A 16731-nucleotide genomic window follows, 5' to 3' on the forward strand; every position below is an offset into this window, starting at 1 on the left:
TGAGGGAGTGTGTGAGAGGTGTATTTGCACATGAGGGAGTGATGGAGAAAAAGTGAGAGGGTGTGCTTTCGCGTGAGGGGGAGTGAGTGAGAAGGGGTGTGTGCATGCGTGAGGGAGCGAGAGATTAAGAGGGGGCGTGCGTGAGGGGGAGAGAGTGAGGAGGTGTGTGTTCACATGAAGGGGAGAGAGAGAGAGAATGAGGGGAGGGAATGAGTGAGAGAACATCCCTGTCTGGTGATTGTTGCTCGCTGTCCGTTCATCCATTGTTGTAGCGTCTGCTTGGTCTTGCCAATGTGCCATGCCTCAGGGCATCCTTGTCGCAGTGTATTAGATTAACACCGTTGGCCGAGTCACGTGAGTACCTCCTATATGTGAGATTGGTGGTGTCCCCACTGGTAATGGTGGTATCCATGTCTGTGTTTAACATGTGTGGCAGAGGTGGCTGTGACAGAGTTGTGTGGTGTTGTGGTCTGTGTTGACCTGAAGGCTGGGTAGTTTGTTGTGAACAGTGGTTTGTTTAAGGTTTGACAGTTGTTTGAAGGTGAGAAGTGGAGGCGGTGAGAAGCTCTTGGTGAGGTAACCCTTTGATCTTTTACTTATAAATTCTGTGTCCAATGTATTCTCTCTCACTAACTGCCTGAGGAAGGAGCGGGGGCTCCAACAGCTTGCTGTTTCAAATAAACATCTTGAACTATAACCTGGTGTCATGTGATTTTTGAATGAATGATATTGTTGTTCTGACATTAACAATACATTAAAAACCTCAAATTTCCTATCGAGCTATGCTGTGGGAATACCTTACACTAGATAGGCTGCAGCGATTCATGGAACTGATTCACTAGCAGCACCTTAAGGACAGGTGGGAATGGAAACAATATTAGCCTTGCCTGTAATTCCAACACCCCAGCAATGAAGAAAAATAAAGCTGTGTGGAAAATGCTGTCAGAATAATCCATGACTTCATTTGTCAAAGAGGAGCGTTCGGAAACAGATCTGGATTGGAACGCAAATTTTGGATTCAACTATAGATGGCAACCAAATATCTAATTACAAGCACCCTAATGGTGACATTGTCAGAAAAAAACGTGGGTTCTTCCCTCTCCATCTGGCGTGGAAGAAATCTCAGAGTCCGAGATGGTTGCACTTGATGTCGTAGCCTCTATGCTGTTAGCGCCTGAAGAAGAGGAGGAATTTCTTCCAAGGCAGAAGAGACAGGCTATGGTGCAGTACATGCCACTTGGTCCTAGTCAGAGTCGGAGGAAGCAGACCTGTGGTGAAACTGTCCCTGGAAAGGCAACCAGAACAGGCTTACATCCCCGGACTTGAGGGCAGGAGAGGAATGTTGTGATTGGAATGAGGTTGGCTTGGTGAATCTCATTAGGCCAGGTTAACAACCCTGACTCAATTGGGGAGCCCTGGCTGACAGATGTAAACAGGAGATTCTCACTACTCTAGGATCTAACTCTGAATTAGCTGGTCAGAGTCCATATACAGTGCACATGTAAATACAGAGTGACTTGGTGATGGGATACTGGCCTCCATGTAATTATTTCAGACATAAAGGAACTAGTCAAAGTTGAAATGTCCTGATTAGGTGGCCCAGCCAGAATGCCCTAAATTGGGCCCTGGATTTCGATCATTAGAGTATACAGCCTGCACTCTCTTACCTTCACCAGCAGTGACATGGTAGCTTGTCCTGTAATGTAGCACCAATGCAGATTGGGCAGATGATGTTGAGCTTCTGAGCTGGTTCCTTCCTCACACAGTAAACAGAAGCAACAAGGCCCAATTTCTACATATTGTATTCTTGCACCATGGTTAATTAAAATAGAAAAAGTTGCAGATTCCAATTTGGGGTTGGTAAGCAGGGAATAGCCAGAGGCACGAGAATGAAATTATTTATCCTAGGCTGCTCCGGGAAGCAAGAAAGGATGTTGTCAAGCCACTGGCGAGGATATTTGCCCCCTCACTCTCCACAAGAGCCGTACCGGAGGATTGGAAGGAGGCAAATGTTGTTACTCTTTTCAAGAAGGGTAATAGGGAAATCCCTGGCAATTACAGACCAGTCAGTCTTACGTTTGTGGTCAGCAAAGTTTTGGAAAGAATTCTGAGGGATAGGATTTATGACTATTTGGCAAAGCATAATGTGATTAAGGGCAGTCAGCATGGATTTGTGAGGGGCAGATCATGCCTCACAAATCTGATTAATTTCTTTGAGGAGGTGTCAAGACAGGTTGACGACAGTCGAGCAGTGGATGTGGTGTATATGGACTTCAGCAAGGCATTTGATAGGGATCCCCTTGGTAGGCTCATTCATAAAGTCAGGAAGTGTGGGATACAGTGAGATTCGGCTGTCTGGATTCAGAATTGGCTGGCTGACAGAAGGCAGAGAGTGGTTGTAGATGGAAATTATTCTGCCTGGAGGACAGTATTGAGTGGGGTCCCACAGGGCTCTGTTCTTGGGCCTCTGCTCTTTGTAGTTTTTATAAATGACTTGGATGAGGAGGTTGAGGGGTGGGTTAGTAAATTTGCAGATGACACAAAGGTTGGAGGTGTCGTCGATAGTATAAAGGGCTACTGCAGGCTGCAGCGTGACATAGACAGGATGCAGAGCTGGGCTGAGAAATGGCAGATGGAGTTCAACCTGGATAAATGTGAAGTGATGCATTTTGGAAGGTCGAACTCGAATGCTGAATATAGGATTAAAGACAGGATTCTTGGCAGTGTGGAGGAACAGCGGGATCTTGGTGTGCAAGTACATAGATCCCTCAAAGTTGCCACCCAAGTGGATAGGGTTGTTAAGAAAGCATATGGTGTTTTGGCTTTCATTAACAGGGGGCTCTAGTTTAAGGGCCGCGAGGTTTTGCTGCAGCTCTACAAGTCCGTGGTGAGACCACACTTGGAATATTGTGTCCAGTTCTGTTCGCCCTACTATAGGAAAGATACAGAAACTTTGGAGAGGGTGCAAAGAAGGTGTACCAGGATGCTGCCTGGACTGAGGGCTTGCCTTATGAAGAAAAGTTGAATAAGCTCAGACTTTTCTCTCTGGAGAGAAGGAGGAAGAGAGGAGACCTGATCGAGGTGTACAAAATAATGAGAGGAATAGATAGAGTCAATAGCCAGAGACTTTTCCCCAGGGCAGAATTGACTGGTACGAGAAGTCAGTTTGAAGATATTAGGAGGAAGGTATAAAGGAGATGTCAGAGGTAGGTTATTTATGCAAAGAGTTGTGAATATGTTGCCAGCTGAGATGTGGAAGCGAAGTCATTGGGGACATTTAAGCGACTGCTGGACATGCACATGGATAGCAGTGAGTTGAGGGGTGCATAGGTTAAGTTACTATATTTTAATTTAGGATTAAATCTCGGCACAACATCGTGGGCCAAAGGGCCTGTTCTGTGCTGTACTTTTCTATGTCCTATTCCAACAGGAGTTGTGGGGAATCAGAGGACTGGTGCACCTTCGGGTGTGTCATTAATCCACAGTCTTTTTTGCCAAGAATCTCCTGAAAATTGATACTAATAGGAGCATCAAGGCAGTGGATACCATACAACCCTGACAGGCAGTGTAAATATTTTGCACAACATTTGCTTGATGATACTTCAGAATTGTCCTTCCAAAGCAAACCTCTCCACTTCAGGGTACCTACTTCTGCACTCCAGGAATTGATTCCAGACCAGCGCTAATACTCCCTTCAAAGGTCTACAGAATTTTCAGGCTAGGTAGCTTGTGAACACAACCCAGAAATCAAAAGGCTCGACATGTAGAGCAGTAACCAAAAATGTAATCCTAAAATCCACCTTATTTACTCAGTATCTATTGATGAAGTCTGTGTTTCTCTGTAGATATTATCAGGAGCAATTTAATAATTTTATCTATTGCTCTAATCATCTGAGATATCTGATCAACGATATTTAATTCACTTGACTTCACACCAATAGAATATTACATAGTCATGCACTGAAAAATGAATAGCAATTTGTCAAATCCCTGGCTGTGAAACATTGCAGTGATTTTGGGACAAACGTCATAGTTCACAAATCCTCTTTCTACAACTTCTCTCTAAACCAAGGGAGAACCTTCTGCTCCAGAACAATCTTGAACACAGTGACTGATCCAAGTTGAGGTGGTTTTAAGGCTTCAGTTGTATAGATGTGAATGACCTGGTCTTTCTGGTGGGGAAAGAAAGAGAACCTGAAATGAGAGCTAGTTCAGTCAGGAGCACCTCTTCAACAGTGGAGGCAGGAATACAGAACTCTTGTTCACACAAATTAATACAGGGTTAACTGGAGCTTTCATAACTCAGGTCACTAGATTTTTATCTGTTTAAGACGTCGAGATAAGGAACAAGGGCAAATAATTAAATTGAGGTGCAGATCAGCTGTAGTGGAGCAAACAAGGGTAACTCATTGGCCTACTCCTCCCTCTTCTCCTGTGCTGTGGTCTGGGGTCTTCATCTGCACATTGCCAAATGAAGGCAGTAGTAATGTTGTCAGGTGAACCATCTCCAGATCTAAAGACTAACTCCATTTTTTAAAATATCTTCCCCAGGATATCGTGGATACACATCCAGGGCTAACGTTTTTAAAGGATGCACCAGAATTCCATTCACGCTACATTACCACGGTAAGATCAGGTTGGAGAGGTAGCATGTAATAATCATAGGCTTCAAGCTGGGACCCCCTACACCGGAGGGAAGTCCGTGTGGGAATCTGGACTCCCAGGATCTTCAGGCATCTCTCTCTCTCGCAATTATCTTCTCAAATTTCTTAAACTTATTTCTGTTCCCATATCTCGATTAAAAAATAGTTTTCAACAATGGTAATGCTTTGATATCTTTGGATACTGGACACTAATCTTCCGAAAAAGTGGCAGTGTTTGTAGTGGATTATCCCTCTATCTCCATACAGGAAGGTTTTGGAATCAACCACTAGAACAGACAGCTGTGAAATAGTTCCTGCATGCTGAAGTCTAGCTGATGGGTTTTTTAAAAACTTCTCCTGTCACTTTACAATACAGTTAGTTGATATTTTGGAAACAACCTGGCGTGAGTATCCATGACATTTTTCAGAGAAATTTGAAAGGAATATTAATGATTCAATGAGGAGATATTAGTCAGGAATAGCTTCTCAAGCATTTTTGCGTGTGTGGACTTTTAAGGGTGGACAGTCCTCATGCATTTACTGATGGGCTACTCAGTTTTAGTGTGTGAACTTCAACACAGTAGTTCAAGTAGTTTTCCATCACTTTGTGACCCTTGTTCGCAAACTTGGTGAAAATGACGATATAGTGATGCTGGCACTTTTAAATCTGTTTCTGTGACATCTGCAGGAATTTTTATGAGAGTAGTCCCAAGTGCCCTCAAGATAGCAAAACTGGAACATTGCCAGTGTCAGGAACACTTGACCCTCTCGTGCCTGGAAAGAGAGAGAGTTTGTGGGTTGAGATTCACACTTCCAATATGTGTGTCTCCTGTCCAAAGACACAGCCATTTTAATTTTAAAAATGGGCAATAGTTTATTTTCGTTTGGTTGACACATTGCCATGAGTGTAAGTTCAGTCTCTCATTGTGGATCCAAAAGAAAACGCACTAGTGGTACAAATTCAAACAGCAACTCAACAGGATCCCAGTTTTCACTAGACTGCCCACGTTATGCCCTTGATCAGGGGAGGTTGTAGAAAGGTAACAGCAAAATAGAAAACCATTCAGCCCATTTGGTTTCTGCAGGCCCTCTGCAAGAGCATTTCAGGTTTTGGACACCTGCTCTTTCCATGTCGCCCTGTATTTTTTTTTCCTTTCATGCCCTTGTCTGTTTCCCCGAGAAGCAATACATTCTGAATCATGACCGGTATGGTGGCTCAGTGGTTAGCACTGCTGCCTCACAGCGCCAGGGACCCAGGTTTGATTCCAGCCTTGGATGACTGTCTGTGTGGAGTTTGCACATTCTCTCCGTGTCTGCGTGGCTTTCCTCCGGGTGCTCCGGTTTCCTCCCACAGTCCAAAGATGTGCCGGTCAGGTGAATTGGCCATGCTAAATTGCCCATAGTGTTAGGTGCATTAGTTGGAGGAAATGGGTCTGGGTGGGTTGCTCTTCGGAGGGTCGGTGTGGACTTGTTGGGCTGAAGGGCCTGTTTCTGCATTGTAGGGAATCTAATGTAATCTCTCTTGCTGCCTAAAGAGGTTTTCCTACATATCGCTATTACATTACTTCTCAGTTCTGAAGACAAGTCGTATTGGTCTCAAAATATTATTCTGTTTCTCTCTCCAGGGATGCTTCCAGACCTGCTGAATTTCTCCAGCTTATTTTAAAAATTTCTTCATATTACCTTTAACTCTTTTGCTAATCTATGTTCTCTGATTCTCAACACTTCCACCAAGCAAAACAGTTTCTCTCTATCTACTTTATCCAGATGCACATGATTTTGAACACAAGTATCAAACTTCCTTTCAACATTCTCTGCTCTAAGGAGAGCAACTCAGGAATGTCTGATCTACCAATGAATCTTCATCCTTTGGGATAATTCTCTTAAATCTCTGCTTCACACTCTGAAAGCCTTCATGTTTTTTTCTAATGTGTGCTACCCAGAATTAAACACAATAGTCCAGTTGTGGCCAGTTTAATGTTTTTTCACAGGATGCTTACATCTGTGGGCCCGGAAGAAGAGTGAGAAGATATTTACCCATAATAGGTACACACAGTCAAAGTTAAATGCAACAGTTGAATAGAGTCCTGTATTAATTATTGCACTACAGAAAGTCACTTAGTCACAGTTGGTAGAGAGAGATAACCAATATTATTTTTCCGTACTATTATTCTGATTATTTTCCATGACATTTCCTAAATCAGTAAAATATTTTGCTGCATCTTGAGTATATTGGGATTCGATAATTTATCACGAGTTCAAGACATATATTGTTTAAACTAACATTGTTCCTAAGTAATCTACCCTTCCAAGATTCTCTGAAGGTTAAAAATTAAATTTCGTCCAATCCCTGCCTCCCATAAATAATAATCCTTTGTTGAACTGTCCATTTGGTCTGCACTCTGTCTCTGTTCAACTTTTATACAGATAACTATTGCTGATGAATGCAGGTCACATTAATGGCATTCCATGGCATTAACTCAAGTATAACTAGTTATGAATTGCCATTGCCAAATCTTATTTCCCATCCACTTTAACTTAGTTACTACACAGTGCTATTGTGGAGTACCATTTGTAGTGAATATCTTTGGAGGCATATCGGAGTGGGGGAGGAGGGAAGGTAACTGACACATTTCAGTTTAATTCAAGAAGATTTCTGAACCAAGCTCAGAAGATTTCACATTTGGCCAGAGTGAATCAGAAGTTGGGACTTTTACACTTTTTTTTAACCTTATGCTTCACTGCTAAATGGCCCAATAGTTTCCACTTCTTGATTATAGGTCAAAGTTATCACTGCAGATTTTTAACTTGCCCCTCTCAATAATGCAGGCCATAAGGAGTTGACCACACAGCTTTTGGAAATAGTGAATGCCTGTTTCTCTCTTTTTCTCTCTCTCTCTCTCTTTGTTTTTCTCGCCCTTACGTGGATTTGTAGCAGCAAGACTAATTAAAAATTGTTTCTTTATCCACTGTATTGTTTCCCCCAAATGTTAAAGATGCTTCCAAATATCCAGTAATATGTAAATAAATGCACCTCGGTGACACAACAAAGCAATCCCAGTCGTAGAAAGGAGGAAGGATTTTAAATTCCTGGCATCAAAAAAAGAGATCCGCATGACTAGACCCAAAAAAGAAAAGGACTGACAACAGTAACCAGTTGTGTATGCATGAGTAAGTGGCAAGGATTTCTAAATTATCATGTCATGGAAAGAGTGAGAGTGCTTGAAGGTGATCTCTATCCTGTGACTCTCCATATTAGGTACGTAGTTTGTCATTTGGTTTCTTGATGTGTGAATAATGTTAATCCCTCTGTTTGTTAACAAGTCATAGTGAGGTGATTTAAAATAGAATGGTAATTTCTCCTTGGAGGCCACACATATTGAATGACGCGTGAGGTTGGCAAGACTATGCTGTCAGTTTTATAGGACATCTGTCTATAAACTGTGGCATGTAACCATGCTGCCAATTTGCCCTTTCACTTATTTCCTGGTAATAGGATCTGTCTGATTTGTATATGGTTTTATCATGAGGTTGATTTATGGTTTACCTACTGTTTACTTCCATAGGTTATACAGAGAATATTCTACACAGTCAACAGATCCTGGTCTGGCAAGATAACTCTGACAGAGCTGAGGAAGAGCAACTTCCTACAAGTATGTACATCCTCTGCCAAAGGCCACAGAAATCAGTCATGATTTATCTCAGACTGTCCAACATGCTGTTAATAGTAGAGGTCAGAAACAAAAATTATGAGTTGAGCGCGTCAAATTCTACCAATGTATTTAAGGATTTCATGGCAAAGGAGATGTAGAAATACACAATTTTCTTCGAAAAGACACCTCCAATGGCATTAGCAAATTCTTTGAATTAAAAATTAATTCGACATTTATTTTATCAACTCTAATCCTTTCATTGACTAAATGCAACTGTCCTGAGCATGGACCCAGCTACATTTATCCAAACATGGTAGTAATATTAATTAAAACTTATTAAACTAAAATAAAAAAGACAAAACCAAACTCAAGGATATCATTCTAATGTTGCAATTTACCTAGTTATATTTTGACAATGCAGCGGTTCTGACAACTTGCAGCTTTAAATCTTTCATCCTATTCCTAACTTGCTACGTGGGTCATGAAGAACATGTTCCTCAATATTAAGTTACCTTTTGCTACTTCTGCGTGGTTGCAATTAGAATCATTATAGCCTTATGCTTATAAAGGCTCTCACTGCCGAAGTCAGCACTGGATATGCATCTTTACTGTCCACATTCTTCTTTTCTATTCTTACACGCAGTGGCGTGTGAGGAAGTCAAAACACGTACTTGCATCTCTTTTCATAGCTAGGTTTTTTCTGGGAGAGGGTCTCCAGCATGCTACCAGAGTCTGTCACTTGAGGTTGTCACTGCACATCAAGTATAGCTGGCAGGAGACGTTCACACACACTTCCTGTGAAAGGCATATCAAAAAAATGTATAGGTTGGTAGTCAAAACTGTTTAGCCAGTTACAAGCATACCTTCCATGGTCATCAAATCCTTGAGTGGAACTTGAACACAGATTCTGACTCAGTAGTACCTACTACTCCTCAAAGCCACTGCCTTATCTAATAATAGTGTGGGATAATTGAGTTTTAAGATCTTAATGCACTCTGACAATTCAGATTCTCTATGTTGGGTGAGAGTCTGCAGTAACAGTGAATCTCATGGCCAGTCCTGTTAGTTGGAATTGTTCACAGAGATTTTGATTTTAAAACTTGCTTGTCACAAACCTCCTGATGTGAGCTGACAAGAGAGGTAGCAGTGGAATCTTAGCAAACAACAGAATGACTACTGTTGTCCGGAATTTTATCAGGCAATGGGAGCGGCTCTGAAAGCGGGGTGGGGTAGGAGATGCAGATTTTCAGATTGTCACAGTAGCGTCCACTTCCAAGAAAATTGTTCAGAGGCGAAGGCTAAACGGCCACCTGCCCACCAGATATAGATTGTGAATTACAAGCTATAAAGTTCCCTTTCCACAGGCAAGTGACAATGCTGCTGGAATCTTGGCACCAGTGGATGGGTCCATCACTGAAGAGGATGCCACTCAGATTCCTGGAGGTGGTCCTCTGGTGAGAATTTAGAATCTGTGAGGTCCCCTTAAACAGCACCCCATCTTTCCCCTGACTGCTGGAGCTCAAGGTACCAGATGCTACAGAGGTGCCCATTCTCTGTCGCAATCCACACTGACAGCTTGGCAGCAATGGCCATACGTACTTCAATTTTTCAATCCTTCGGGGGCACCTCCATATTGAGGTGTGGCTGCCAACTGAGTACTGCCTCAGGCATTCCAATTGGTTTTCCCAGTTATATTGCTTGCTCATGCCCCTCATTGGACAGAACCCCCAGATCTGTTAATTGACTACCTCCAGGAAGATCATTGCAGGCAGGTGAACCTCAGGCACCATCAGGGTCCTGACCCACATTTAACGACCAAAGTGGTGAGATTCTGCTTCAGTCAAGTCTCTTCACCTCTTGGTCTTCTAAACGCCAGCAGTTACAAGCCTAGTTTATCTAACTCCCTCATAATCAATCCACTCATTCCAAGTAATAGTCTGGTAAACCTGCTCTGAGTTGCATTTGTATGTTTCCTTTAATAAGAAGTACACAGAACTCCAGATAGAGTCTCCCCGTTACCCTGTACAACTGAAGAATATCCTGCCTAATTTTGTGTTAAATTCTCCTCATAATAAATGATAACATTCTGTAAGCTTTCTGAATTATTTGTGGTACCTGCATACGAATCCTTTGCAGTTTCTCTGAGATATCCTCTGAGCTTTGCAATCTCTCACTGTTTAGATGAAATGTCCTTTCTATTCTTCCCTCCAAGGTGGACAGTTTCACATTTTTCGACATTATACTCCATTTGCTAGATCTTTGTCCACTTGCATAACCTAACTATATCTTTATGCTCCTTTGTGTCCTCGTCACAACTTACTTTTCTACCTATCTTTGTGTCTTCAACAAATTTGACAACAGTACCTTCCATCCCTTTATCCAAATCATTTATTTAAATTTCAAACAGTTAATGTCCCAGCACTAACCCTTGTGGCACACCACTTATTATGTGTTGCCAGGTTGAAAAATATGCCTACCCTCTGCTTGTGGTTTTGGTTAGCAAACCAATCTATTATTTATGGCAATATGTCAACCACCTGATGAAGGAGCAGCGCTCCAAAAGCTAGTGTTTCCAAATAAATCTGTTGGACTATAAGCTGGTGTTGTGTGATTTTTAACTTTGTCCACCCCAGTCCAACACCTGCACCTCCAAGTCATGCCAATATGATACACCCTACACCGTGGAATTTTATTTTCCACAATGACCTTTGATGAGACACGAGGATATTCTGGAAATCTATACACCGTAAACTTACTGGTTACCTTTCATCTCCAACACATGTGACTTCCTCAAAGAGCTTCAATAGATTTGATAAACGTGAATTCCCCTTCACAAAACCGTATTGACTGATTATCTTGAACTTAATTTAGTGGTCCTGCTATAACTTGTTTAATAATAGCTTCTAACACTTTTCTTGTACAGATGTTAAAACTAATTGGCTGGTAGTTTCCTGCTTTTTTTGTCATCCCTCATTTTTTACTACAGAAGTAAGTTTTGCCTGCTTCTAATTTAATAGGGAGTTTTGGAAAATTAAAACCAATGCATCAACTATCCCATGAGTCACTTATTTTGCAATTTGAAAATGAAGTCTGAGGACTCAATCATTTATCAGCTTGCAGCTCTAATAGTTTACTCTGTATCACTGACCTGCTGATTGTAATTTATTGAGTTCCTCCTTTTCTTCCATGTCTTGATGTATAGCTGCTTCTTGGATCCGCAGTATTGAAGACTGATGCAAAATAGCTCTTCAATTCATCTGTCAATTCTTTGCCCCATAATCAATTTTCTAGATTCAAATTTTATAGGATCAATGCTCACTTTGTTTACTCCTTCTCTGTAAAATATTTATATAAACTCTTAAGATCAGATTTTATATTTCTGGCTTGCTTTCCTTTGTTTTCTATTTTTTAATCTGTTAACTTGTTACTCATGCTTTGCTTTATCGCCCTGTTCAGTTTTCGGAACTGCACAGTTATATGTTTTTTTTAATTTAAGTCTTATATTAACCTTTTTAGGTAACCATGGATTGTAGATCGGTTCCCTTTGAATTTTTCCATCTTGCTGTGAGGTAGCTAGTCTGTATATTCAGAAAAATCCACTTCATTGTCAACCACTGCATCCTATTGATCTATACTTTAACCTAGTTTGCCAATTCACTATAGTCAGCTGTGCTTTCATTGTTATCTTTGAAGAAATAAGCTGAATTCATTTCGGCGAAATACAAATTGTGCTGGGTTTTTCAGAGGGTTTTTTCATCATACAGCATGAAAATCTGGTCGTCTTTATCTTACCAAAATTGCTTCATTAACTACATAGCTTATCCCCATCATACCATTTCATCCAATTATTGCCCCATCTTACCCCGTGCCATTCCCAGGATAATGTGCCACTATCATTATAATCTGCAGTTAGGCAGAATTGCAAACTGGAGATGCTGGAGATTAGAGTCAAGATTAGAGTGGTGCTGGAAAAGCACAGCAGGTCAGGCAGCATCCGAAGAGCAGGAAAATCAACGTTTCGAGCAAAGCCCTTCATCACGAATGAGTCTGGGACCCTCAGGAGTGGAGAGATAAATGGGAGGTGGGTGGGTCTAGGGAGAAGGTAGCTGAGAATGCAATAGGTGGATGGAGGTTGGGGTAAGGCTGATAGGTCAGAGAGGAAGGTGGAGAGGATAGATGGGAAGGAAGATTGACAGGTGGGACAGTGTTGACTTGGAAGGTTGGACCTGGGGTAAAGTGGAGGGAGGAGAAATGAGGAAACTGGTGAAGTCCACATTGATGCCCTGGGGTTGAAGAGTCCCGAGGCGGAAGATGAGGTGTGTTTCCTCCAGCCGTCGGATGGTGAGGGAATGACGATGGAGGAGGCCCAGGACCTGCCTGTCCTCTGCAGAGTAGGAGAGGGAGTTGAAATGTTCGGCCATGGGGCGGTGTGGTTGATTGGTGCAGGTGTCCCAGAGATGTTCTCTGAAGCGCTCTGCGAGAAGGCACATAGAGGAGACCAATGTTGAGGAGACCAAATCGGGAACAACGGATACAATAAATAACGTGTGGAAGTGCAGGTGAAACTTCGATGGGACCTTGGACAGAGGTGAGGGGGGAGGTGTGGGCTCAGGTTTTAGCAATTTCTGCAGTGGCAGGGGAAGATGCCAGGAGGGGAGGATTGGTTGTTAGGAGGCATGGACCTGACCAGGTAGTCGCGGAGGGAGCGGTCTTTACAGAAGGTGGATACGGTGGGGAGGGAAATATATCCCTGGAGGTGGGGTCCATTTGTAGGTGGTGGAAATGTTCGTGGATAATGCAGTTTATGCAGAGGCTGGTGGGGTGGAAGGTGAGGACCGGGGGGTTCTGTCCTTATTGCGGTTGGAGGGGTGGGGTTTGAAGGCAGAGGTGCGGGACGTGGATGACATGCATTGGAGGGCATCTTCAACCAGATGGGATGGGAAATTGCGTTCTTTAAAGAAGGAAGCCATCTGGTGTGTTCTGTGGTGGGACTGGTCCTCCAGGGAGCAGATGCAGCAGAGGCAGAGGAATTGGGAATATGGGATGGCATTTTTGCAGGAGATAGGGTGGGAGGAGGTGTAATCCAGGTAGCTGTGAGAGTCGGGTTTGCAGAAAATGTCAGTGTTGTGTCGCTCATCATTGATGGAAATGGAGAGGTCCTGGAAGGGTAGGGAAGTGTCAAAAATGGTCCAGATGAATTTAAGGTTGGGGTAGAATGTGTCGGTGAAGTTGGAGCACGAGGTGGCACCAATGCAGTCATCAGTGTAGCGGAGAAAAAGATGGGGAGTGGTGCCAGTGTAACCCTGGAAGATGGACTGTTCTATGTAGCCGACAAAGAGACAGGCATAACCGGGGGCCTTCCGCCTCGGCATCTTTCAAACCCATGGCATCAATGTGGACTTTGTCAGTTTCCTCATTTCTCCTCCCCTCACCTTACCGCAGTGCCAACCTTTCAGCTCAGCACTGCCCTTATGACCTGTCCCACCTGTCAATCTTCCTTCCCACCTATCAGCTCCACCCTCCTGTCCGACCTATCACCTTTACCCCCACCTCCATCCACCTATTGCATTTTCAGCTACCTTCTCCCTAGCCCCATTCCCCCCCTCCCATTTATCTCTCCACCTCCAAGTCTCCCAGTCTCATTCCTGATGAAGGGCTTTTGCTCAAAACATCGATTTTCCTGCTCCTCGGATATTCTGCAATTGACTGGCATTCCTGATGCTGGTGCCACCTTTAAAAGGCCAATATAAGTACCTGCACAAGTGCTGTCAGTCTGGAATTGCCTTGCATGGTTCAGTAAATTTGGCTTGGGCAATATTATCAAGGGAAATTTGGCAGCCCATTTGGTTGGAAGGGACCTGGGGGTCCTACTGAATGGAATGGTACGCAGGACCAGGTGGAGGTCTTGACACCAGACCATGTCAGTCTGGTCTAAGTTTGCCATCTTAGACAGTGCAGCTTCAGTCACCTGGAAAAATGCACAGCAACATACTGATTGACCTTCTCCACTCTGCCAATATAAGTCCCACCTCATCATCTCTCCTATATGTCAAACTAACACTCTATCTCTGCTAGTATACCCACCTCATATTCTGTTACTCTCAATATTGCCTGCAATATCTTCCCTCACCTGCTGTCACCCATCTCAGCCCCAACATCACAAACCCTGCATGTGCTCTGCACTGGCTACTCACGCACTCAGTGCACCTACCCATCTGACCCAACAGCAATAACTTTGTCACCTAGTTTTATTGGCGTTGCTCTCTTTTCACGAGGAGAACAACCCACAATGGGCAGAAAGAGTCAGGGTGGGTGGCAGGATGCACAATATTTAGCTCCTATCCTCTTATGTGGAGAATCTTACATATATTGGAAAGGCAAGGGCTGGTTAGGGATAGTCAACATGGCTTTGTACATGGGAAATCATATCTCACAAACTTGATTAAGTTTTTTGAAAAAGTAACAAAGAGGATTGATGCGGGCAGAGTGGTGGACGTGACCTATATGGACTTCAGTAAGGCATTCAACAAGATTCCCAATGGGAGACTGGTTCAAGGTTCGATCTCATGGAATACAGGGGGAGCTAGCCATTTAGATACAGAACTGACTCAAAGGTAGAAGACAGAGGGTGGTGGTGGAGGTTTGTTTTTCAGACTGGAGGCCTGTAACCAGTAGATTGCCACAAGGATCGGTGCTGGGTCCACTATTTTTCATCATTTATATAAATGATTTGGATGTGAGCATAAGAGGTATAGTTAATAACTTTGCAGACAACACCAAAATTCGAGGTGTAGTGGACAACGAAGAAGGTTACCTCAGATTACAATGGGATCTTGATCAGATGGGCCAATGGGCTAAAAAGTGGCACATTGAGTTTAATTTAGATAAATGTGAAGGGCTGCATTTTGGGAAAGCAAATCTTAGCAGGACTTATACACTTAATGGTAAAGTCCCAACAAAGAGATCTCAGAGTGCAGGTTCATAGCTCCTTAAAAGTAGAATTGTAGGTAGAAAGGATAGTGAAGAAAGCGTTTGGTATGCTTTCCTTTATTGGTCAGAGTATTGAGTACAGGAGTTGGGAGGTCATGTTGCAGCTGTACAGGACAATGGTTAGGCCACAGTTGGAATATTGTGTGCAATTCTGGTCTTCCTAACGGAAAGATGTTGTGAAGCTAAAAAGGGTTCAGAAAAGATTTACAAGGGTGTTGCCAGGGTAGGAGAATTTGAGCTAGAGGGGGAGGTTGAACAGGCTGGGGCTGTTTTCCCTGGAATGTCGGAGACTGAGGGGGTGACCTTATAAAGGTTTATAAAATCATGTGGAGCATGGATAGGATAAATAGACAAAGTCTTTTCCCTGGGTTAGGGGAGTCCAGAACTAGAGGACATAGGTTTAGGGTGAGAGGGGAAAGATATAAAAGATATAACTGGTAACTTTTCCACGCAGAAGGTGATATGTGTATGGAATGAGCTGCCAGAGGAAGTAGTGGAGGCTAGTACAATTGCAACATTTAAAAGGCATCTGGACAAGAATGTGAATAGGAAGGGTTTGAAGGGATATGGGCGGGTGCTGCAGGTGGGACTAGATTGTGTTGGGATATCTGGTCAGCATGGACAGGTTGGACCAAAGGGTCTGTTTCCATGCTGTACATCTCTATGACTCTATCCTGACTTTGACTGCTCTGAACAACTGACTGACCATGTCCAAACCACTGGAATGGTATCAGATGCTTCCCTTGACTTACTATTCCAGGACACCCTGACCAATGACCATTTCCTTTCATTTGACTGAGTACTACTGACAACCATGGCAAGCTTCCTGACTTTACATCTGCCCTAGAAGACACAGCAATACAGCAGTACTATGAGCTTGACATTCCTGGCTGAGGGGCAAAATACAAAAGGCAAGGCCGGATGCTGTGAGTATCCAGGTAGGCTCAGAATAAGTGAGTGCTAAGCAAGCCAGTGAACACCTGTTCAATTTAGATACAGCCTGTACCACTCCCAAGAGTTGGTATACATCTGTGAGTGTGCAGTGTCTTTGCTACAGTGCATTAATGATAATAAACAATATACAATAGGTGCAGGAGTAGGCCATTCTGCCCTTCGAGCCTGCACCACCATTCAACATGATCATGGCTGATCATCTTTAATCAGTATCCTGTTCCTGCCTTATCTCCACAACCCTTGATTTCACTATCCTTGAGAGCTCTATCCAACTCTTTCTTAAATGAATCCAGAGACTGGGCCTCCACTGCCCTCTGGGGCAGAGCATTCCACACAGCCACCACTGTCTGGGTGAAGAAGTTTCTCCTCATCTCTGTCCTAAATGGTCTACCCCGTATTTTTAAGCTGTGTCCTCTGGTTTGGCACTCACCCATCAGCGGAAACATGTTTCCTGCCTCCAGAGTGTCCAATCCTTTAATAATCTTATATGT

At 43.2% G+C, this 16731-nt stretch overlaps 1 protein-coding gene across 4 annotated transcripts in view; it reads left to right on the plus strand.

Annotated features, from left to right (window-relative positions):
* The window catches only part of ppp2r3a (protein phosphatase 2, regulatory subunit B'', alpha), a 167624-nt gene that overhangs the window by 127586 nt on the left and 23307 nt on the right, over positions 1-16731 (plus strand). For all 4 annotated transcript variants that reach the window (XM_043701936.1, XM_043701934.1, XM_043701935.1 and 1 more), the window contains exons 5-6: positions 4552-4626; positions 8210-8296. In XM_043701936.1, coding sequence (XP_043557871.1) covers positions 4552-4626; positions 8210-8296 — 162 coding nt within the window. The remainder of the gene's footprint in view (positions 1-4551; positions 4627-8209; positions 8297-16731) is intronic.

This window comes from Chiloscyllium plagiosum, chromosome 13 (genome assembly GCF_004010195.1).
Source record: "Chiloscyllium plagiosum isolate BGI_BamShark_2017 chromosome 13, ASM401019v2, whole genome shotgun sequence".
NCBI classification, from domain to species: Eukaryota; Metazoa; Chordata; class Chondrichthyes; order Orectolobiformes; family Hemiscylliidae; genus Chiloscyllium; species Chiloscyllium plagiosum.